The sequence below is a fragment of the Microtus pennsylvanicus genome, chromosome 22 (genome assembly GCF_037038515.1).
Source record: "Microtus pennsylvanicus isolate mMicPen1 chromosome 22, mMicPen1.hap1, whole genome shotgun sequence".
Taxonomy (NCBI): Eukaryota; Metazoa; Chordata; class Mammalia; order Rodentia; family Cricetidae; genus Microtus; species Microtus pennsylvanicus.
Window position 1 is genome coordinate 11,738,716 of NC_134600.1, and position 22,763 is coordinate 11,761,478.

Below are 22,763 nucleotides of genomic sequence, written 5' to 3' on the forward strand. Positions count from 1 at the left end.
AAGAGCTTGAGGGAATGGGATGGTTGGGATGGAGGAGGGGCGGGTGTGGGAGCAGGGAAGTAGATATTTTAATAAAGGAAGCAATTTTAGGGTTGGCAAGGGACTTGACTCTAGAGGGGTTCCCATGTATCCAAGGAGATGTTCCCAACTTGTTCCTGGGGCAGCAGAGGAGAGGGTGCCTGAATTGGCCTTGTCTTATAGCCACACTAATGAATATCTTGCATATTATCATAGAACCTTCATCTGGCAATGGATGGACATAGAGACAGAGACCCACATTGGAGCACTGGACTGAGCTCCCAAGGTCCAAATGAGGAGCAGAAGGAGGGAGAACATGAGCAAAGAAGTCAGGGCTGCGAGGGGTGCACCCACCCACTGAGACGGTGGGACTGATCTAATGGGAGATCACCAAGGCCAGTTGGACTGGGACTGATGGAGCATGTGATCAAACTGGACTCCCTGAATGTGGCTAATGGTGGAGGATGACTGAGAAGCCAAGGACAATGGCACTGGGTTTTGATTCTACTACATGGACGGGCTTTGTGGGAGCCTAGTCTGTTTGGAGGCACACCTTCCTGGAGTTTGAGTCTCTATCTCTTTTCTCTAGTGAACCATGTCTATGCCTAAGAGCAGCCTTTGAAGTCTTCAAAAGAATGATGACTCCCCATAAGGAAGATTCCACCAGGACTATGATAACAGCACAAAGCTGAAAAATACCACCTAAAGATCTTATTTGGAATATAAACTGCTCAGGAAGATTTTGAGGTACCTAGCTGAGATGACCCAGACTCTCAGGTTACTTTAGCTAGGGCTTGAGACAATTCCCACACTGTCCCCTTACACAGAGACTGGACATACAGTGATGTAGCTACCACTCTTAAAATGTGATGATTAACCCACATTTTTAAGGATCCCATGAAAATGCCATCACCCCCAGGCAGCAGGAAATAAATTTAAGAACAAAACAGTCACATTCCCAAGTAGATGAGTGATGTGGAATGTCCTTTTGTATATGTGTTGCTTTAATTAGTTGATGAATAATGCTCTTTTAGCCAATGGTCGAGCAGAGTAAAACCAGGCAGGAAATCTGAACAGAAATATAGAGAGACAGTAGGTCGGGTCAAGCGGACACCAGTCAGGTGCCAAGGAAAGAAGACATGTAGAAAATGAGGTATTGGGACTGGAGAAATGGCTCAGTGGTTAAGAGCACTAACTGCTCTTCCAGAGGTTCTGAGTTCAATTCCAAGCAACCACATGGTGGCTCACAGCCATCTATAATGAGACCTGGCGCCCTCTTCTGACCTGTGGACACATGGAAGGAATGCTGTACACATAATAAATAAATCTTAAAAAAAAGAAAATGAGGTATTGCGATGGCTATATGACTATACATAGACTAATAGAAATGGGCTAATTTAAGATGTGAGAGTTAACAGAAATATGCCTGAGTTCTTGACCAAACTGTGTTGAAATTAATATAGTCACTGTGATTATTCAGTCATAGGTGTCCGGAAATTGAAAGTGCAGTGCTGTTTATAGTGGGGCAGGTGGTTTTTGGTGTCCAATGGATTATATATTATTAAAGTTGGAGGGAAATGGAACCCACAGCATTCAGTCTGAGGATTCATGAAGACAGGTCTTTCCCATTTGAATCTAAGGTTTCTATGAAGGTAAAAGAGCTTTATAGTGATTGGCTCCTTTATTTCTCTCATCTTTCTCAATATCTGACTATGGCTTTTTATTTTTGGGAACAATTGGAATTTGTGCTACAGTGATATGTAAAATAACTTTTATTAAATTTATTAAATTTTAATTAAAATGTTATCAATCCATTAACTTCCAAAAAGCCAACAAAACTCTCTTGTTCTTGTTGATTTTTAGAGTCTAACATCATTATTAACCCATCCTTTAAAAGCTTTTTTTTTTCTTTGGTTTTTCGAGACAGGGTTTCTCTGTGGCTTTGGAGCCTATCCTGGAACTAGCTCTGTAGACCAGGCTGGTCTCAAACTCACAGAGATCTGCCTGCCTCTGCCTCCCGAGTGCTGGGATTAAAGGTGTGTGCCACCATCGCCCGGCAAAAGCTTTTTTTTTAATCTACCAAGACAGCTTTCTTTATTAAAGGGGAAATTGAGACAACTGTTATTGCTGAATTATTTGGATATCTGATAGAAACACGCCCTAAAATCTGATTGGAAGATCTTTGGTACCTCCTATGGTCAACTCTGGTTCTAATTTTATCTTCAGCTTTAGCAACTAAAGCATACACACATATCTCTAAAAATCACTTTAGTTGAGATGATACCTGAATAAGATACTTGCATTTAGCAAGTGATGTTGATTTCCATTCAGTATGTTTATTCAGTTGATTGATTGATTGATTGATTTTGGTTTTTTGAGACAGGGTTTCTCTGTGGTTTTGGAGCCTGTCCTGGAACTAGCTCTTGTAGACCAGGCTGGTCTTGAACACACAGAGATCCGCCTGCCTCTGCCTCCCGAGTGCTGGGATTAAAGGTGTGCACCACCACCGCCCGGCCAGTTGATTTATTTTTATTTTATGTGCATTCGTGTTACATGTGCATGTATGTCTGTGTGATGGTGTCATGTCCCCTAGACCTGGAGCTAAACACAGTTGTGAGGTTCCATGTAGGTGCTGACAATTGAACTTGGGTCCTCTAGAAGAACAGTCAGTATTCTTACCCACAGCGTCATCTCTCCAGCCCCATCAATCAACCACAATTCTAAATGTGGCTTTAGAAATGGGGACAGAAGTTACTTTCTCATTCCTAGGTGGTTGGAGCTTTAATGGTGGTATTTCCCTTTTAAGCATCGATTTGCTTAATTTTAAATTTTAATAGACTTGAACAAATGGCTGCAAGATTAAATTAATAGGTAAATAGCTTTCCACCAACAAGTACCAAATACCTTGATCAAAACAATTAACCAAATCTTGTTAAGGATCTAATGGTTCTTACTGTTTAATAAATTTTTCATCAGAAATAACACTCACGCTGTGCTTCATGGTTTCCTGTATTCTTTAACGTATTGCAATACAAAAGGTCATTTTACGACTGAGTGGTGATTGAGTTAATCTGAAATTTAGTTGGTTTAATCATGAGAGCAAGGTCATTTCCCTGGGGAACAATGGAGTGAGATCAAGGGTACTTGATCCAAAATGAGAACTTTTGATTCAGAAACATTTTTTTATAAATTGGAGATACTGATGTTCTAGAATTAATATGCCTTCCTCTGGATGAATTATTCCACAAAATTAAGTTTAATAAAAAAATCTCTTTAAAAACTGGTTAATTTTTAAAAGAGGAGCCAGCCTGGAAAAAAATTTTGCATACCATATAAAATGTCATTTTAAAGTCTCTTTTGTGTTCAGGCCCAAGGTTATACTGTGAACAATTTAAAAAGGAACATGAGAACTTAGGCAGTGGTTGCATATGCCTTTACTCCCAGCACTTTGGAAGCAGAGGCAGGTGGATCTCTGTGACTTCAAGGCCAGCCTGGTCTATAAGAGCTAGTTTCAGGAGAGGATTTAAAGCTACAGAGAAATCCCATCTTAAATAACAAAACAAAACAAAACAAAAAACTAACAACAAAGAAAAAGGCACATCTAACCACTTAGGCAGATGGAGATTTACAGAGCAAAACTATCTTTTTGATCATGCATAATGATCAGAAATTCTAAAAGAACCAAGTCTAAGTTAGATTCTGGTGCTGTCAATCTTTGGTTCTTCTGGGTCATGAAGGGTGAGGAAAAGATAAACTTATTATATCAGCCTTTCCCACCTCACTATTATTAATGACATGCACATGAGGCTGAGGACTCAGCACTTAGAACACTGGAAACTCATCCACAGGGCCTAACATTGATACTACGTACCCACAGCAGTCTGTAACTCCAGACAAAGAGCATTAGACACCATCTTTTTATCACCACTGGTACCTGGGTTGTGGGGCTATAAACCAAACTCGGGTACCCAAGAGGAGCAGTACTTTAAGACAACTCTCCAGTTCCCACATATGTCATTATAATGTGGAAGGTGAAGGTGTCTCACTGTTCCTTCTGTCTCTTAGCACATAAATGCCCTCTATATGGTTGTCAAATGATTCAACGGGCCGGGCGATGGTGGCGCACGCCTTTAATCCCAGCACTCGGGAGGCAGAGGCAGGCGGATCTCTGTGAGTTCGAGACCAGCCTGGTCTACAGAGCTAGTTCCAGGACAGGCTCCAAAGCCACAGAGAAACCCTGTCTCGAAAAACCAAAAAAAAAAAAAAAATGATTCAACGGATTGAATGTGAATGGAATATCTATAATGTTTATGTTATTGTTATCACAGTTTTTCTTGTGTGAGTAAAGATAACAAAAAGTTGGTTTAAATCTGAGTCCAGCCAGATTTTATTCGCAAAAAGTTACATAATTTTACATAGATTCTGTTAGAATTTCTGAGACAGGATACTTTCTCATAGCCATGGATGCCATGAATTTATTATGGGAAAGCTGGCCTCACGAAGATCAGGACCACCCACTCTCATGTGCTGTATTTATAGCGATACACCTGCAAGTCCAGTTGAAATATGTGTTTTTAAAGGACTTATCATTGAATCAGAGAAAAAATAATAACAAAATAAAATTTAAAATGGAGCATTACTGTTTTGATGAAGAGTAATGGTTCTTGAAATTCTATACTTTAAATGGCCAAAACATTTCATATGTTCTCAAGAATGGGTTATTCGCTTTGCATTGTTAATTACATCTGTTTAAAAATATTGAAGTGTGACTGTGGGAATACACCTGTGCCATGATGTGTATGTAGCACTGACAGGAAAACTAACAGGGGTCTATGATCTACTTCTGCTTTGTGAGTTCTAGTGATTAAACCTTTGGAGTTATTTGACTGCAAATGACCTCAATGGCACTTCTTGTGAAGTGAGAAAATATGAGAAAATTTGTAGAAGTATGGTGCATAACCCAGAGATAAAACCCAGGTCCGACTTAGCAGCAATGAACTCTACTAAATGAGGCAATTTTCTGGTGTATAATTTTGGTCCTAAGAAAGTATTATAAAGGCATAGTCCTCAAAGTGAACAAATTTTCCTGTTGTAATATTTCTTCAAACTGAGTTTGAGCACCAATGTATTGGCTCAGGGGGAAAGGACTGTTGTGTGTAAGACTAGAAACTTATCCTCAATTTCTACAGAACATCAAGCTGTGGTATTAGATACACAGATGTTTGCTGATTCTCATACATTATTACATCCATATCATATAAATGAAAATCTTTGAATACACACATGAATTATTTAATGTTTCTTATAATCTCTTTTATTAGTCATTTTAACGTTTACATTGTTAAATTCTCTTGAAAACCCAGCACACTGGAAGTTCGTCATCTACCCTTGGACTTGTACTCAAGAGAAGACAAACGAGCATCATGAGTTCAAATGTATCCCTGAGTCACTACTGACATCCAAGGTAAGACGAATAACAAATAACAAAATCTCAAGGGAATTTGTGAAAAGATGAAAATCAAAACCAGGAACATAAACCACCACCCTATGTGTAAAGCATCATCAAACATGGCCTGATATTTCAATAACCAATGGGAAAATTATGATGGAGGTTCCATTATATACATTACAGTAGAAAAATACCTATCACTAGGTACAGACAGAAGATAAACAAAAGTCATCGAAGAAATACAAGATCTACAAAATAAACTTCACTAAATGGATTTGTATACAGCACACTTTAGTGACTCCCTCAAATATTTTAAAATAGAAACCACAATACAATAATATCCATCAGTCTTGACTGAATATGGTATGTAATTTACTTCCTTAAATGCTATGATGAAAAATAATTATTCTTTTTTTTCTGATTTTTCTCTCCATTTATTTCTATAATTAAATATTTCTCTTTAATGTTTTTAAAGAACACTTGGAAATATACCACAGCTAACAATATTAAAAGATCTTTGATGTTCCCAGCATGATTATTTTGGGAGCCAACACCACGAGTATCTCAAACACATTAAAATACACATTCAGTCCATGTTCTCCCAGTGATATTAGATAATTTTATAGGCACACAATCATTTGGTGTCATTCACCAGGGATTTAAACTACAGTGTCTGTTATATGTCCGAACAAATCATAAAAGACAATGAAAATCAATAACCAAAATTTGAGTTACCTGTAATAGTCACCAAATTTTGGAAAGTTAACGAGTTTCAATTTTTTTCCTTTCTAGCTTTCATTTTTGTTATCTAAATTGTTATGCATGAATAATATATATGTTCATATATGCACACACATACACACATATATGGGATCAAACACCTGTTTTTTTGTTGTTGTTTTATTTTTTTTTAAATTTATTTATTTATTAAAGATTTCTGTCTCTTCCCCGCCACCGCCTCCCATTTCCCTCCCCCTCCCCCAATTAAGTCCCCCCCCCAGCCCGAAAAGCAATCAGGGTTCCCTGTCCTGTGGGAAGTCCAAGGAACCCCCACCTCCATCCAGGTCTAGTAAGCTGAGCATCCAAACTGCCTAGGCTCCCACAAAGCCAGTGCATGGAATATATACATATTAGAGTACTACTCAGCAATAAAAAACAAGGGCTTCTTGAATTTTGCATGCAAATGGATGGAAATAGAAAACACTATCCTGAGTGAGGTAAGCCAGACCCAAAAAGAGCAACATGGGATGTACTCACTCATATTTGGTTTCTAGCCATAAACCAAGGACATTGAGCCTATAATTAGTGATCCTAGAGAAGCTAAATAAGGAGAACCCAAAGAAAAACATATAGGCATCCTCCTGAATATTAACCTTCAGCAGGTGATGAAAGGAGACAGAGACAGAGACCCACATTGGAGCATCGGACTGAAATCTCAAGGTCCAAATCAGGAGCAGAAGGAGAGAGAGCATGAGCAAGGAACTCAGGACCGCAAGGGGTGCACCCACACACTGAGACAATGGGGATGTTCTACTGGGAACTCACCAAGACCAGCTGGCCTGGGTCTGGAAAAGCCTGGGATAAAACCGGACTCTCTGAACATAGCGGACAATGAGGACTACTGAGAACTCAAAAACAATAGCAATGGGTTTCTGATCCTACTGAAAAATAATTATTCTTGAAGCTAAAGAAATCTGTGATGTTTAATGTTATTAACAAAATTTTTTCATGTCTTCTTTATGAGTGTGTTCCTATTGCAGACTGAAAAGTGATCCAAGTAGAATTTAAAACATTTATAGCACTAGAGTCATGGAAAGGTGACTAAGAAATGCTCATTCCCATGACTAAAATCAAATTTTTAACAGCTTCCTGTAAGTCCTGCTACAAGAAGTGTTAATTTTCTCAAGATACAGATTTCACATTCAAATATACACACACACAACACCACATAATTACAATTAAAACAACTTTTTAATCAGTTTTTCACTCATGAACATATTTCTCCTTTAAGTATTCATTACACTAACTGAGGAGTTGGGGCATTTTACAGCTCACTTACAGAGTTTTTCTTCATGAATTGGTTCATGAAAGAGAAAGCAAGTTTAAGCTTGAAGCAAGAAAAATTAGTCCTTCTAAATGGTGGTATCATTTGGGAAGATTTAGGACATGCTGTCCTGCTGAAGGAAATATGTCACTAAGTGTAGGTTATGAGAATTTACATCCACACACCAGCTCCAATTCCATTCTCTGCTTCATGTGGGAGATTAAGGACATGAGTTCTTAAGCTCCTGCTTCAGGTGCCAGGTCTGACAGTTTTTGTCATGGAACTTTCATGGTGATTCTCTTATTCTTCTAGGACCAAGGGCCAAATAAAATGCATTTATAATTTGAAATAAAGATATTACAACAAAAGGAGTGAGTATACATCCTTAAATTTTTATACCTGAATTACATATGCCTTGCAATTGAAGAGAAGTATAAAATCTAATAGGGTTTCATTATCATTCAAATTCATAGTACAAGAGGGAATGGTACCCTTACTGTCTGAAGTCAGGAAACACCTACAGTTGTGAAGAGAAGGGTGCCACACTAGTGGAGGCAATAATGTTCCTCTCTGACAGAGAGCCATCACAGCTGGGATCTGCTCCATTCTTCTAAGAGAGTTTCCCAGCAGAAACGTCTGTTACTGATCTGCTCCACTCCCTTAATAGAGTGTCCCATAAGAGGTGTCCATTGCTGCTGTGAACCTTTGGGTTAAATGACTTTCCACGTAGAAGTATCAATTATGTCTCAATTCAACTCCACTAGGGAGTTTCTGATCCATTTCAGTGAAAGAGGATCTTCACAGAAATCTTAGTCAAGAGATTTATTTGGGAGGGAAGAGAGTGACTGCCTCTGCCACGGTGGAAAGGGGCAGCTGCCAATTGAATGAGCATATGGCACATACAGGGCTTCTTAAATCCAGATCTCTTCCAAGAAGATTTTGAAGGTGGAAACTGGTCAGATCTCAATCCCTGAGTTGAACAAGCTAAGACATGGGCTGGATTTGGTATTCAGATATTGGTTGGTTTTGTGCTCAGTTGAACAAGGGTAGAGTGTGTTTCTTTGGCTCTAGTTTGAGAGCCAAAGTGTGTTTCCTTCACTGGCTTTTAGCTCTGTCTTCAGGGTGAGGTTGTCTCTATAACTAGCTCTAGATTCAGGGACAAAGTGTTTTCCTTTGGATCTCATTTCAGTAATAGGGTGGGATTCTTTGACTGGCTCTTTCTCCTGCCCATAGGTCTTCATAAATAGACTTTCACTGCAGTATAATTTTTGTCATGCTTTTGAAGACTACATTTATTAAATTTATAGTTTCCTTCCTCGATGGTTTATTTAATGTATTTGTAAATTATTGTGACAAAGGATTTACTGCATAGATTCTATCCATGTTTTTCTCTTATATGTGTACATTTATGCACTTGAAGATGAATAAGACATGAAAGGTTTTATCACACTGACTTCATTCATACTGTTTTTAAGCCTTTGAAGATTACTGTGATCTTCAAAGTCTTTACCACACTGAATACATCCATGGGGTTTCTCTGTTTCTTTTTTTTTTTTTTTTTGGTTTTTCGAGACAGGGTTTCTCTGTGGCTTTGGAGCCTGTCCTGGCACTAGCTCTTGTAGACCAGGCTGGTCTCGAACTCACAGAGATCTGCCTGCCTCTGCCTCCCAAGTGCTGAGATTAAAGGCGTGCGCCACCACCGCCCGGCTCTCTGTTTCTTTTATGCATTTGAAGATCACTGTGCTGTGCAAACCTCATACCACACTGATTATATTCAAAGAAGTTCTATCTATGGTGAGATCTTTTATGCACTTTAAGATTACCAGAAGTTGCAAATGCCTTGCCACACTCATTACATTCATAGGGTTTCTCTCCAGTGTGTGTTCTTTTATGCACTTGAAGAGAACTGTTCACTGCAAAGGCCTTACCACACTGATTACATTCATAGGGCTTCTCTCCGGTATGTGTTCTTTTATGGTGTTGAAGACCACTGTACTGTGCAAAGGCCTTCCCACACTGATTACATTCATAGTGTTTCTCTCCAGTATGTGTTTTTTTATGATCTTGAAGATTATTTTGCGTTGCAAAGGCCTTACCACACTGATTACACTCATATGGTTTTTCTCCAGTGTGTGTTCTTTTATGGCATTGAAGAGCACAATACTGTGAAAAGGCCTTACCACACTGGTTACATCCGTAGGGTTTCTCTCCAGTATGTATTCTTTTATGGGTTTGAAGAATACTATGAACTGAAAAGGCCTTACCACAGTGATTACATTTATAGGGTTTCTCTCCAGTATGTACTCTTTTATGCTTTTGAAGATTACTATGAGTTGTAAAGGCCTTACCACACTGATCACAATCATATGGTTTCTCTCCACTATGTGTTCTTTTATGCTTTTGAAGATTACTATAGGATGCAAAGGCCTTACCACACTGATTACACTCATATGGCTTTTCTCCAGTGTGTGTTCTTTTATGGTATTGAAGAGAACAATACTGTGAAAAGGCCTTAGCACACTGATTACATCCATAGGGTTTCTCTCCAGTATGTGTTCTTTTATGTTTTTGAACATAACTCTGAGCTGCAAAGGCCTTACCACACTGATTACATTTATAGGGCTTCTCTCCAGTATGTGTTCTTTCATTCCCTTTTAGGTGACAGTCATATGTCAAGAGTTTACCACCTTGAATATATATTGAAAGTTTCTCTCCAGTTTGAATGTTTTCAATCCTGCAAGAATAATTGGCACATTTAAAAGCTTTACCACATTTAATACACTGTTGTGCCTATACATTTGTATGAATTAATTTTATAATATGTTCCAATTATAAAGAGGAATCAGATATTAAGTTTTTAAAGCTGTGTCTAACTAAACTCATGTTTGCTCTTTAATTAGGCATTGTTTTGCCACTTAGAAGATACCTCCAATGGTCAATTCCTTTCTTTTATGGCTTACCATTTTACCTTCACAGAAACTTTTTTCTATATGATATTTGATACATGTGTGAAGAGAACTGGATAAACTCAGAGCTTTAACATACATGAATTCTCCTTTACTGTGAATCATATTGCATATGCTATGTGAACTAGGACACCCAGAATTATTTGCACAATTCTAGAACTCATAGAGCTTAGTCTGAGTTAGTTCATGTACTAACAATGATGGTGGAAAACCAAGTATTTGAATACTCGAACCAAATTCTACAAATTTACTCAACTTGGGGACTACTGGTTATCTAATTGTTCTTAGAGAGTGGTATGCTATATCTGTCTATATCCGTATGCTAATACACTTTTATCAAGAATAACTTATGGTATACATAGTAAAGAAGAATAACAAATAAAAGATTTCCACATTGAATTCTCAGCATTTTCTTGCTGTTCCTCGCAGACTTGTGGTATAGATATCAAGGTTTCTGCAGAACAACTGCCACTTGACTCAACTCTAACTGCTTCTCTCACTAAACTTATCACAGTCACAAGAAGTGTATGAGGAATACAAGATTTACTATGGGTTATTGGTTTAGTACAAAGTTTTGCAGATATACTTATCATCTCTTCATATACCTTTTGAATTATGAGTAGCAAGAAAGAAATTTATTTGCAGATCTACAACAAAGCTCTCATGGTACTATGCCTCAAAAGGTGATATCTTTCTAGCCATTGCTTTCTTGACTTCTTTCTTAAAAGAATGCCATTCAAATGCAACTCACATATATGAAATATGGATTTGTAAAAATTTGATAACCATTAGTGCCCTTAAAACTGTGCTCATCTAATTTGCATTAGACCAAAATTTTCAGGACACAAAAGTTTCATCAGAGGCACATTGTTATCAGCTTGCACATGAAAATTACCTTTCATTTCTTCTAGAAAATGGACAGTGTTCTTTAGTATTATGATCTTCCCAAATGAATCCTAAAATATAACACGAGAAAATGTATGTTATATTATTGAAAATTGTGCAGTAGTTAAGGTGTTATCTTAAGGGACCCTTAGAACTATGACTGCTTTATTCAACTTATTCTTATTATTTTTAAATGAAATTACAGAAGACCATCATTAACCAAGAAAAAGTTGTCCCCCTTATTTTGTTGATTTTTTTTGTTTTGTTTTGTTTTGTTTTCGAGAGAGGGTTTCTCTGTGGCTTTGGAGCCTGTCCTAGAACTAGCTCTGTAGACCAGGCTGGTCTCAAACTCACAGAGATCCTGCCTCTGCTTTCCAAGTGCTGGGATTAAAGGCGTGTGCCACCATCGCCCAGCAATTGGATTTTCGAGACAGGGTTTCTCTGTGTCTTTGGTTCCTGTCCTGGAACTAGCTCTTGTACATGAGGCTGGCCTTGAACTCACAGAGATCCACTTGCCTCTGCCTCCCAAGTGCTGGGATTAAAGGCGTGCGCCACCACCTCCCGGCTGTCCCCCTTATTTTGAATCATGAAGCAAATTTACTTTTACCTATAGTAGCAAGGTTCCTGTAGGTTTCCAGCATCACATCTTTGTAGAGATTCTTCTGGGACAGATCCATCAAATCCCACTCTTCCCGAGTGAAGCTGATATGCACATCATCATAGGTCACTGCCGTCTAAAATATTTCATTCATGTGTATAATAGAAGCATGATGGTGACAATATTGTAAATGTATACTTCTTTAACAGTATAATCATAAAATTCTGGTGTTCAACACTAACATTTCATGACACAGACAGTCATGAAGGAAACTGAATATGAGGGTCACCTCTGTCATTTCTGTACCTTTTGAATGGGATATCACCTTACAGCCGAACTGTCTATTAATTGAGACAGCCAAGGAAAGAGATCAATGGGACATAGTAGACTGAGAAAATTGTATGAAGAAATACTAATTACAAAATAAAACAATCTGTAAACAGATGCACATTCATAATATCTATTATGGTTTTGTAATCTTAATCTAGTATATTTTAGATATTTTACTTTTTCCCTCTTGGGAATACATTTAGTATAGTGTAGAAAAATACTTCATGACATTTTCATATAAGGTTAGATAACTTTTCATATATAAACAGGAAATTTGCTGTAGAAAATTCTTTAAATGAAACATTTAATCTAGGACATCAATTTAATCTGCTCCTTGAATCTATTTTTATGTGGCCCTTGAGAATATATCCCAAAAAATTCACTGCTAATACAATACTAAAAATAATTTGAGTACTGACAAACTTCTTGAAGTATGTATATATAAAATCACAAAACTTGTATTCATTCTCTTTCTGTGATATGTTGTTCTATAGTCCAGAATGGTTTTTGCACCATTTTTTAAACCAGTTTTCCACTTTGATGTTGGTACCAGAGTTGCTATAAATGACTGCTGCTTTAGGGGTTAAATATTTTGTTAGTGGAGATACAACCAATACACTAAATTATGATAAAACTTTCTGACTGGGGCTGGAGAGATGGCTCAGTGGATAAGAGCATTGCTTGCTCTTCCAAAAGTCCTGAGTTCAATTCCCAGCAACCATGTGGTGGCTCACAACCATCTGTAATGAGGTCTGGTGCCCTCTTCTGGCCTGCAGACATACACACAGACAGAATATTGTATGCATAATAAATAAATAAATATTAAAAAAAAATCACTTAAAAAACTTTCTGACTGGATAATAGGTAAATATAGTTGGGCTATATTCAAAATTATTTTATTATCAAAACCATATCATTTGTTTTACTGGAAAAAAAAGGAAAATGGCGCCAGACAGTGGTGACTCACGCCTTTAATCCCAGCACTCCGGAGGCGGAGGCAGGCGGATCTCTGCGAGTTTGAGACCAGCTTGGTCTACAAGAGCTAGTTCCAGGACAGGTTCCAAAACCACAGAGAAACCCTGTCTCAAAAACAAACAAACAAACAAAAAAGATAAAAAGCTAGGGTGAGAAGGTTTTACAGATTCCTAGTAAGCATCTTGCTGGGCATTGGTGGCACACACTCTTGCTGAGCGAGGTGATCTCTGTGAGTTCCAGGACAGCCTGATCTATCCAGTGAGTTCCAGAATCATCAGGACACTCCTACAGAGAAACTTTTTTCTCAAAAAAATTTTTAAAAAAGGAGAAGAGGAGCTAGATAGATGGCTCAGTGGTTAAGAACATTGTCTCATCTTTCAAAGGTCCTGAGTTCAATTCCCAGCAACCACATAATGGCTCACACCATCTGTAATGAGGTCTCGTGCCCTCTTCTGGTCCGTAGGCATACACGCAGGCATAATAAATAAATAAATAAATAAATAAATAAATAAATAAATAAATATTTTAAAAAAAGAGTACAGTTTAGGCCGGGCAGTGGTGACGCATGCCTTTAATCCCAGCACTCGGGAGGCAGAGGCAGGCATATCTCAGTGAGTTCGTGGCCAGCCTGGTCTACAAGAGCTAGTTCCAGGACAGGCACCAAAGCTACAGAGAAACCCTGTCTCAAAAAACCAAAAAAAGGAGAATAACATCTTGTATACTTCCAGGGGAGAAATGGAGAGAAATGGGAGAATTATAAGAAGTCAGTACAAACTATCACATGAATTTAGGAGGAGGCTACTCAAACAATTCTATACAAGGGGAACACAGGGTATCTCAAGAACTTTACTAAGAGCAGAGTGGCCATGGGACTGATAACTATAGCCCCATATTTTGGGAAGAATTGGATTCTTTGAAGATGAAGCAACCCCTCCAGAAAGGCCTTGGCACCAGACCATTTAGCAGCTCCCCAAAGCATATTCCTGGTTTTAGAGAAGGAGCTCTGTTTTATTATGAATACATCAGGTCCTTAGAGAAACTCACAAGGCTTAGGCCCTAGGCAGTTACTAGATCTCCCATGATTGTTCCTTCTTCCTGAAGAGGGCATAAAAGAAAAGCACTGATTGGGCTGGAGAGATGGCTCAGTGGATAAAAGCATTGCCTGCTCTTCCAAAGGTCCTGAGTTCAATGCCCAGCAACCACGTGGTGGCTCACAACCATCTACAATGAGGTCCGGTGCCCTCTTCTGGCCTGCAGGCATACACGCAGACAGAATATGTATACATAATAAATAAATTTTAATAAAAAAAGAAAAGCATTGATTGATCGGGTAACTCCTCCACACAACACTGTTTTGCATTTCAATTAAATATCACCTGGTGTCCTATTGTCCATTTGGAAGAACTGTGATTTTCTCAAAAGGAAAACTGGAACTTTAAACCACATCAGGCCTTAAAGTAGGTTAGAAACCAGGAAAGCCTCATTTAAAAGCTTGTTAGAGATTGTGTTTTTGGTATGGGGATGTGCCTAGTGCCTGGTTTTAAATCAGTGGTGGCTTCTCTGTAGTAGTTTGGAACTAAATATCTGGACAATGCAGTTGAACAAGTGGGCCCTAGCATCCTAAATTCGAATAGCCCTGATTAAAACACATTTATCTTCTGGGTGATTTAGAGGCAGCCCTCCCTCAGCTAATTCTACTTTGTTTGACTGAACTATTTCCAAGGCATTGGAAAATCATTTATATCAGCAATTCTCCTCTTCTACTTTGCGGCTTAGAAGTGCAGTGCTACCCAACAGGTGAGATGCCTTGATGCCGTCCACCTAGTTAAACACAAATGGAGACTGTGTGCAAAGCTTACATGCAAAGTGCTCAATTTCAAGAAGATACTGGAGAAACTAGGCCTCTCTGAGTATGGCATATTAAAGTTGACAAGAAAAATGTTTGTACACACAGCACCCTGCTCCCAATCCTCTAAGCAGATTAAGGCCACTGCACAAATTTATTCAGAGGTCTGTCCCTAGGTCTAGGAATTAACAGGACCACGTGGGACTTCACAGCACAGGGAATCTGGCGGCAGGTTCCCACATGGATCCCGGGAGGACGCACCATGCTGTCTCCCGCACTTCACCCTCGGCTCCTCCCCATCTGGAGACAGCATTGCCCCGCTCACCATGTTGTGGTTTCTCAGGTCGCCAAAGCTTTAAGTTCATCAACTTCCTGCAGCGTCAACTTCACCACGGCAGAGGAAACAACTGAAAACAGCGCCTCGGCAAAGCCAAATCTGAAGGAGGCTGCCCGGAAGAGCCCTGCACTCCTTATGACTGGCAGGTCACCTGGAGGGCCTGATTGGCTCGTGCAGTCTGAGTGACAAGCACACTGTCCACAGGGCTGTAACGTGCTTAAATACTCAGCAGCGTGGTTCCTGACCATTTCTCCCACCCCATTCAAAGATCTTTTCTAGATAGGCCAAGGTGAGCATTTTAATAGCACTAGCCCTTGGCAACAAAAGCAGACGCCGTCAAGATCTTGTACTCCACAGGAACTTCCGCTTTTTCTTCCAGGACACTCTGTGGCTAGCTGGCTTGTACTGTGCACTGTGCTTATCTAGGTGGGTGCAGTGATTTCCTGTCCCAGAGGGAAAAAGATGTCCAGAATATTAACAGCTAAAGAGAATTTTAAGGTAACAAAAAAAGATGATTGTCATGGTGTTAAAAGTGTGCACTGCCACCAAGCAGTTAAAGGTGGTCCTATCATCTCAAATTATAGATTAATGGAGGTTTTTTCCCATTTAAAACCCTTTAAGTAAAATCTCTCTCAGGCATAATCAATTTTTAGGTAATCCCAGAGGTAGTATGACTACCCAAAATCAACATCTCAACAGTCAAGAGAGAAGAAATAAGAAATACTTGCCTGCAGGAGGCACAAAGTGCATGGGAGTTATTTTCAAAACAGTGTTTCTCCTCAACAAAGGAAGCATGGGGATTTTATTAGGGAATCTGAACATGCTCATGTATCTTCTACTTTTTAAAGCATGCTCAGTTAACAAATCCACTTCTGAAACAATATCACAAGGTAAAAACAGAGATATTTAGGGGTATTCTTACCTCAAAGTCGTGTAGGAACATAAGTTATCATTGGTGCTTTTAATCTTAGCCATTCTGACTATTGTAAGATGCTATCTCAGAGTCACTTTGATTTACATTTTCATGATTACTAAGAATGTTGAACATTTCCTTAAGTGACCTTTAGACATTTGAGATTCTGTTGAAATTTCTCTATTGAGATCTGTATCCCACTTTTATCTGGAATATTTGGAATTTGATGTCTTTTATCTTGAGTAGTTTATGTATTTTGGAGATCAGTCCTTTGTCTGATCTGGGGTTATGAAGATCTTTACCCATTCAGTGGGATGCCTTTTTATCTCATTGACTGAGTCCTTTGCTTTACAGAATCTTCTCAGTTTCAGAAGGTCTCATTTATTTATCAGTGCTCTCAGTATCTGTGCTACTGAAGTTATATTTAGGGAGCAGTTTCCTATGCCCATGCACTGAAGGCTACTTTCCACTTTGCCTCTACTATGTTCAATGTGGCCAGATTTGTATTGAGGTATTTAATCCATTTGGACTTGAGTTTGTGCATGGTGATAGATATGGATCTACTTGCATTTCTCTTCATTTTGATTTCCAGTTATGGCAGCACAATTTGCTCAAGATGCGTTCATTTTTCCATTGTATAATTTTAGCTTCTTTGTCAAAAATTAGGTGTTGATAGGTCTATGGATTCATATCTGAGTTTTTGTTTTGATTCTTTGGTCAACCTGTCTACATTTATGCCAATACCAATCTATTTTCATTACTGTAGCTCTATAATCCAGGTTTATGTTAGGCATGGGGATACCTCCAGAAGTTCCATTACTGTACAGGATATTTTAGTTATCTTGGGTGTTTTATTTTTCACTGTTTTTTTTTCTTTTTTAAAAATATTTATTTAGCCGGGCGGTGGTGGCGCACGCCTTTAATCCCAGCACTTGGGAGGCAGAGGCACGCGGATCTCTGTGAGTTCGAGGCCAGCCTGGTCTACAAGAGCTAGTTCCAGGACAGGCTCCAAAACCACATAGAAACCCTGCCTCGAAAAACCAAAAAAAAAATATTTATTTATTATTTATTATGTATACAATATTCTTTCTGTGTGTATGCTTGCAGGCCAGAAGAGGACACTGGACCTCATTACAGATGGTTTTGAGCCACCATGTGGTTGCTGGAAATTGAACTCAGGACCTTTGGAAGAGCAGGCAATGCTCTTAACCACTGAGCCATCTCTCCAACCCCTCTACTGGTTTTTTTCTGATATTAATTTGAGTAGTGTGTTGTCAAGGTCTGTGAAGAATCATGTTGGGATGTTTTAAATTATTTGTGGCTATTGTAAATGGCAATGCTCCTCTGATTTCTTTCTCAGCTTTATTATTATTTGTATATAGGAGGGCCACTGATTTTTTGAGCTGATCTTGTATCCTGATACCTTACTGAAGGTGTTTATGGGTTGTAGGAGTTTCTTGATAGAGTTCTTGGGGTCACTTATTTATACTATCATATCATCTGCAAATAGCAAAAGCTTGACTTATTCCTTTTCAATTTGGATTCCCATGATCTTCTTGTGTTTTCTCTTTGCTCTAGCTAGAGCTTCAAGACTAAGTTTACTAGGTATGGTGAGAGAGGACAGTCTTGTATTGTTCCTGAGCTTAGTGGGATCATTTTGAGTTTCTCCCCATTTTTTGATGTTTGCTGTAGGCTTTCTGTCCATTCCTTTCATTATGTTAAGATACCTTCCTTGGCCGGGCGGTGGAGGTGCACACTTTTAATCCCAGCACTCGGGAGGCAGAGGCAGGTGGATCTCTGTGAGTTCGAGCCCAGCCTGATCTACAAGAGCTAGTTCCAGGACAGGAACCAAAAAGCTACGGAGAAACCCTGTCTTGAAAATTCAAAAAAAAAAAAAGATACCTTCCTTTTATTCCTGATCTCTCTAAGACCTTTATCATGAAGGGGTGTTGGGTTTTGTCAAATGCTTCTCAGCATCTAATGAGATGATTATATTTTTTCTTTCAATTTATTTATATGGTGTTACATTGCCAGACTTTCATATATTAAAGCATTCTGCATCTCTAGGATGAAGCCAATTTCATCATGGTGACTATATTTTTGGTGTATTCATAGATTCAGTTTGTCAGTATTTCACTGGATATTTTTGCATTAATGATCATGATGGAGACTGATATGTAATTTTCCTTTTTGATACTTTGTGTAGGATTAGTATCAGGGTAACTGTAACATCATAAAATGGATATGTTTGTACTTTTTTTTGAGACAGGGTTTCTCTGTGATTTTGGAGCCTGTCCTGGAACTAGCTCTTCTAGACCAGGCTGGTCTCGAACTCACAGAGATCCGCCTCTGCCTCCCCAGTGCAAGGATTAAAGGTGTGCGCCACCACCACCCGGCTTTTTTTGGTTTTTCTAGACAGGGTTTTTCTGTGGTTTTGGAGCCTGTCCTGGAACTAGCTCTTGTAGACCAGGCTGGTCTTGAACTCACAGAGATCCGCCCGCTTCTGCCTCCGGAGTGCTGGGATTAAAGGAGTGTGCCACCACTGCCAGGCTTAAAATCTTTTCCCGACCTTTTACTCTGAGGCAATGTCTATCCTTGAGGTTGAGGTGTGTTTCTTATATACAGCAGAGGGATATATTCTGCTTTCATATCTATTCTCTTAGCCTGTGTGTGTCTTTTTATAGTTGAATTGAGTCCAATAATATTTGGAGATATTAATAACCAGTGGTTGATAATTCCTGTCTTGGTCTGCTCTCTTGATATTCTCTGTGCACTAACAGTCTCTGTTTCAGAGTTCCTCTGAGGCCATGCAGGATAGAGGTTTGGGGGCCAGAGGAGGACTTCTAGCTTGAAGCCTCCTACTCTGAGAGATTTGGAGCAGCCAAACTGCTGGAAGCTTGTCTGCTGACCGGCTGGATGACCAGAACCTTACTGTACTGAGGGCTTAGAGAGTGGGGTATCAAGCTGGGTGGGTGTGCACTTACCTATTTGTCTGCTGTGTGCAGTAGCAGCCTGTGCTTGCAAGTTCCTATAGGAATCTTATCACCTGGCTGACTAGAGAAACTGATGCAGGTGGGGGAGGGCCCAGGGTTTTGCCTAGAGCCAAGGGCCTGGAGAGTGGGTGCCTAGTGGGGTGTGTGCTCACACACCTCTTGTTCCACTGTGTGTCCTCTCAGCCTGTGCTTTAAAGTTCTTTTGAGGTCTGCAAATGAGTTTTTAATCTGTTTAGCAGCATGGCTAGGATTAAAGCTGCATCTTTGTTGGCTGGCTGCACTGCATTCCATAGATTGCTGAGAGTCTAGCTTCACTGAGGAGGTACTGAAGAGAGACAGGTTTATTATCACAACTCTGGAGTTTCTAGGTCCATGAAGACACCAAGAAGCCTGCAGCCGACTGCTTATAAATACAATTTAAATATTTCATGGTAGATCTTCCTAAAAGTACTACAAGGCTCTTTAATGCTATGTCAGGAACCCTCTTTTAAAGGAAACCTTACTCTGCCTCTAGCAAACAGAGCCCACGTGATACAATGCGCTATCACCAAGAAATTATCCCATTTCTCCTTAACTACATTTTACCTCTGAGATTTTTTTCTTTTGCTTTTTATATATCTCTTTCCTTCTGACTCTGTAGCTGACCAGGTGACTGGGTAGCTTGCTCATGGACTCTAACTCCTCTTCATTTCTCATATTTTTGCAATTTTAGATATCTCTTCCTCTTTATTGTCTCTTCCCACAAGCCCCACATATATCTCTTTCTTGTCTAGCCATTGGCTATTAAGGTCTATATTTGATTAATCAGGTGTTATAGGCAGGCACATTAACACAGCTTTATAGAGTTAAACAAATGAAAAAAATGAATGCAATACATCTTTGCATCATTAAACAAATATTCTACAGCATAAATGCATTTGACACATCTTAAAATCATATTCCATTACATGAATTAACTCATCACATACACTAAGCAAGATCTGAGATTTAGGGCCAGGCGATGGTGGCGCACGCCTTTAATCCCAGCACTCGGGAGGCAGAGGCAGGCGGATCTCTGTGAGTTCGAGACCAGCCTGGTCTACAGAGCTAGTTCCAGGACAGGCTCCAAAGCCACAGAGAAACCCTGTCCCGAAAAACCAAAAAAAAAAAAACAAAAAAAGATCTGAGATTTATGTAAAATTTATAGTAACTGGGCTCTACCTACTAAAGACACATATGTCTTATTGTGACTTGAAAATCAGATTCTCGCCAGGCGCACGCCTTTAATCCCAGGACTCGGGAGGCAGAGGCAGGTGAGTTCAAGACCAGCCTCTTCTACAGAGCTAGTTCTAGGACAGGCTCCAAAGCCACAGAGAAACCCTGTCTCAAAAAACCAAAAAAAAAAAAAAAAAGAAAGAAAGAAAGAAAGAAAGGAAGGAAGAAAGAAAGAAAGAAAGAAAAAAAATCAGATTCTCCAGCTGGGCGGTAGTGGCACTTGTCTTTAATTCCAACACTTGGGGGCAGAGGCAGGCAGATCTCTGTGAGTTCAAGGCCAGCCTGGTCTACAAAATCTAGTTCCAGGACAGGCAGCAAAGCAATACAGAGAAACTATGTCTTGAAAAAGGAAAAGGAAAAAAGAAAATCAGAGTCTCTTTCCCAGCCACCCCAAAAGAAACCCCAGGGCTGGATGAGTTCAGAGAGGAATTCTACCAGAACTTCAAAGAAGAGTTAACACCTATACTGCTCAAATTGACTTGGTAGAGTGAGGAATATATTGTGGGAGGGGACAGGAGCCCACAGCATTCAATCTGAGTCTTCATGGAGACACAATCTTGCCCACTTTGGTCTGAGGATTCAGTAGACATAAAAGATCTTTGACTCCTTTACTTCTCTGATCTTTCAGAATTTATTCCAATATCTGACTCTGTCTTTTTATAATAAAGAACAATTAGATGTTGTACTAGAGTGATATGTAAAATAAATTTCATCAAACCATTTACTTTCAAAAATCCCACAAAAGTTCCTTAGGTATATTGTTTCTTTAGAGTCTACATCATTATTAACACTTACTTTTAGAGTGTTTTATTCCAATTTTATCCCTTCAGGTTTAGCTACTGAAGCATGCACACATACCTCTGACAATCCATTAAGTATAGATGACACTAGATGAGACCTCCATTTGGAAAGTAATGGTGAATTTCATTCTGTATGTTAAATGTATTTATTTTATGTTATGTGCATCATGCTTTGCATTCATGGATGTCTGTGCGGTAGTGTCATGTCCTCTAGAACTGGAACTATAGACAGTTGTGAGCTTCCATGTGGTTGCTGAGAACTGAGCCGAGTTCCTCTAGTAGAGAAGGCAGCGAGTGCTCTGTTGATTGCCTTGGCGGGCTACTTAGTCTAGGGTTATTAGCCCGCCTGGCAGTTCAGTTATTCCAGGGTCCTGGAGAGGAACTACCTGTAAGATATGGGCTAGGAGACAAGAAGAAGGCCATGCAAAGTTTGTCAGAGCCTCCGTTTATTACAGATGGGGTACAGCTTTATATATGGTAAAGAGTTGGGGGATGGGCACAGGGGCCTGGGCTCTTGCCGCGTGGTTCACGTTGGTCACCTGGTCCGAGTTGGTCACGTAGGCAGGAGGTTATCTTCGGTCAAGTCACTGTAGGCCTGGAAGTTGACACACCTAGCTCCCGAGATAGTTTGGAATGTGGGGTGGGTTCCGCTAACAGATAGCTCTCATTAACAGCCAATTTGGGTGTGGGGTAGGCTTTGATTCCTAACACAATTATGGGTGTGGGGTTCTCTGCAGACTCCCCAGGGTGATGGTTTCTGTAATGATTTTAGGAGAAAATTGGCTCCTGACAGCTGAGAACTGAGCCAAGTTCCTCTAGTAGAGCAGGCAGTGAGTGCTCTTAACCACAGTACCATCTCTCCATTGCCATCATTCAAGTACAATTCTAAATGTGGCTTTAGAACAGGAGACAGAGTTTACTTTCCCATGCTTTGGTGGTACAAGCTTTCATTTTCCTTGTAAGCGTCAATTTACTTGACTTTTCTATTTTAATAGACACATGAATGCAAAAATAAACTAATAGGTAAATCACTTTCCACTAACAAGTACCTCTCAACTTGATTAAAACAAATAACCAAATCTTGCGTAGATCTAATGCCTCATACTGTTTTATACTTTTTTTTTTGTTAGAAATAGCACTCAATCCTTTACTTCACTTTTGACTTTTTTACCTTATTATGTTGGACCCTAGTGTCCAATCACTGAGGAGGAGGAGGAGGAGGAGGAGGAGGAGGAGGAGGAGGAGGAGGAGGAGGAGGAGGAGGAGAAGGAGAAGTTACCCCAAGAGACCATCTCTCATGACAGCTGATGTAAAAGCATGAGGATTTTATTAATTCCATCATGACAGGGTCTTCC

The 22,763-nt window shown here is 39.5% G+C and overlaps 1 protein-coding gene across 2 annotated transcripts; it reads right to left on the bottom strand.

Annotated features, from left to right (window-relative positions):
• Positions 1–9,296: 9,296 nt before the first annotated feature.
• LOC142840001 (uncharacterized) lies at positions 9,297–12,054 on the bottom strand. 2 transcript variants are annotated; one of them, XM_075956457.1, is made up of 4 exons: positions 11,970–12,054; positions 11,398–11,433; positions 10,944–10,958; positions 9,297–10,162 (listed from the first exon to the last, which is right to left on the bottom strand). In XM_075956457.1, exons 1-4 carry the CDS (start codon positions 12,037–12,039, stop codon positions 9,297–9,299), a joined length of 987 nt encoding a protein of 328 aa, XP_075812572.1. In that variant the 5' UTR covers positions 12,040–12,054. The 2 variants fall into 2 exon arrangements, with proteins under 2 accessions (XP_075812572.1, XP_075812571.1); XM_075956456.1 differs by lacking the exon at positions 10,944–10,958 and having other exon boundaries at positions 9,297–10,245; positions 11,373–11,433; positions 11,970–12,039.
• Between the last annotated feature and the right edge of the window lie 10,709 nt (positions 12,055–22,763).

Bases quoted from the DNA above. Each gene is read 5' to 3' on its own strand.
- LOC142840001 (XM_075956456.1), bottom strand. From the start codon at position 12,039: ATGGATCTGTCCCAGAAGAATCTCTACAAAGATGTGATGCTGGAAACC. The intron at 11,434-11,969 runs GTAAAAGTAAAT...GTTATATTTTAG, and splicing joins CAGGAACCTTGCTACTATAG to GATTCATTTGGGAAGATCAT. The intron at 10,246-11,372 runs GTAATTTTCATG...TTATTCTTGCAG, and splicing joins TTTTCTAGAAGAAATGAAAG to GATTGAAAACATTCAAACTG.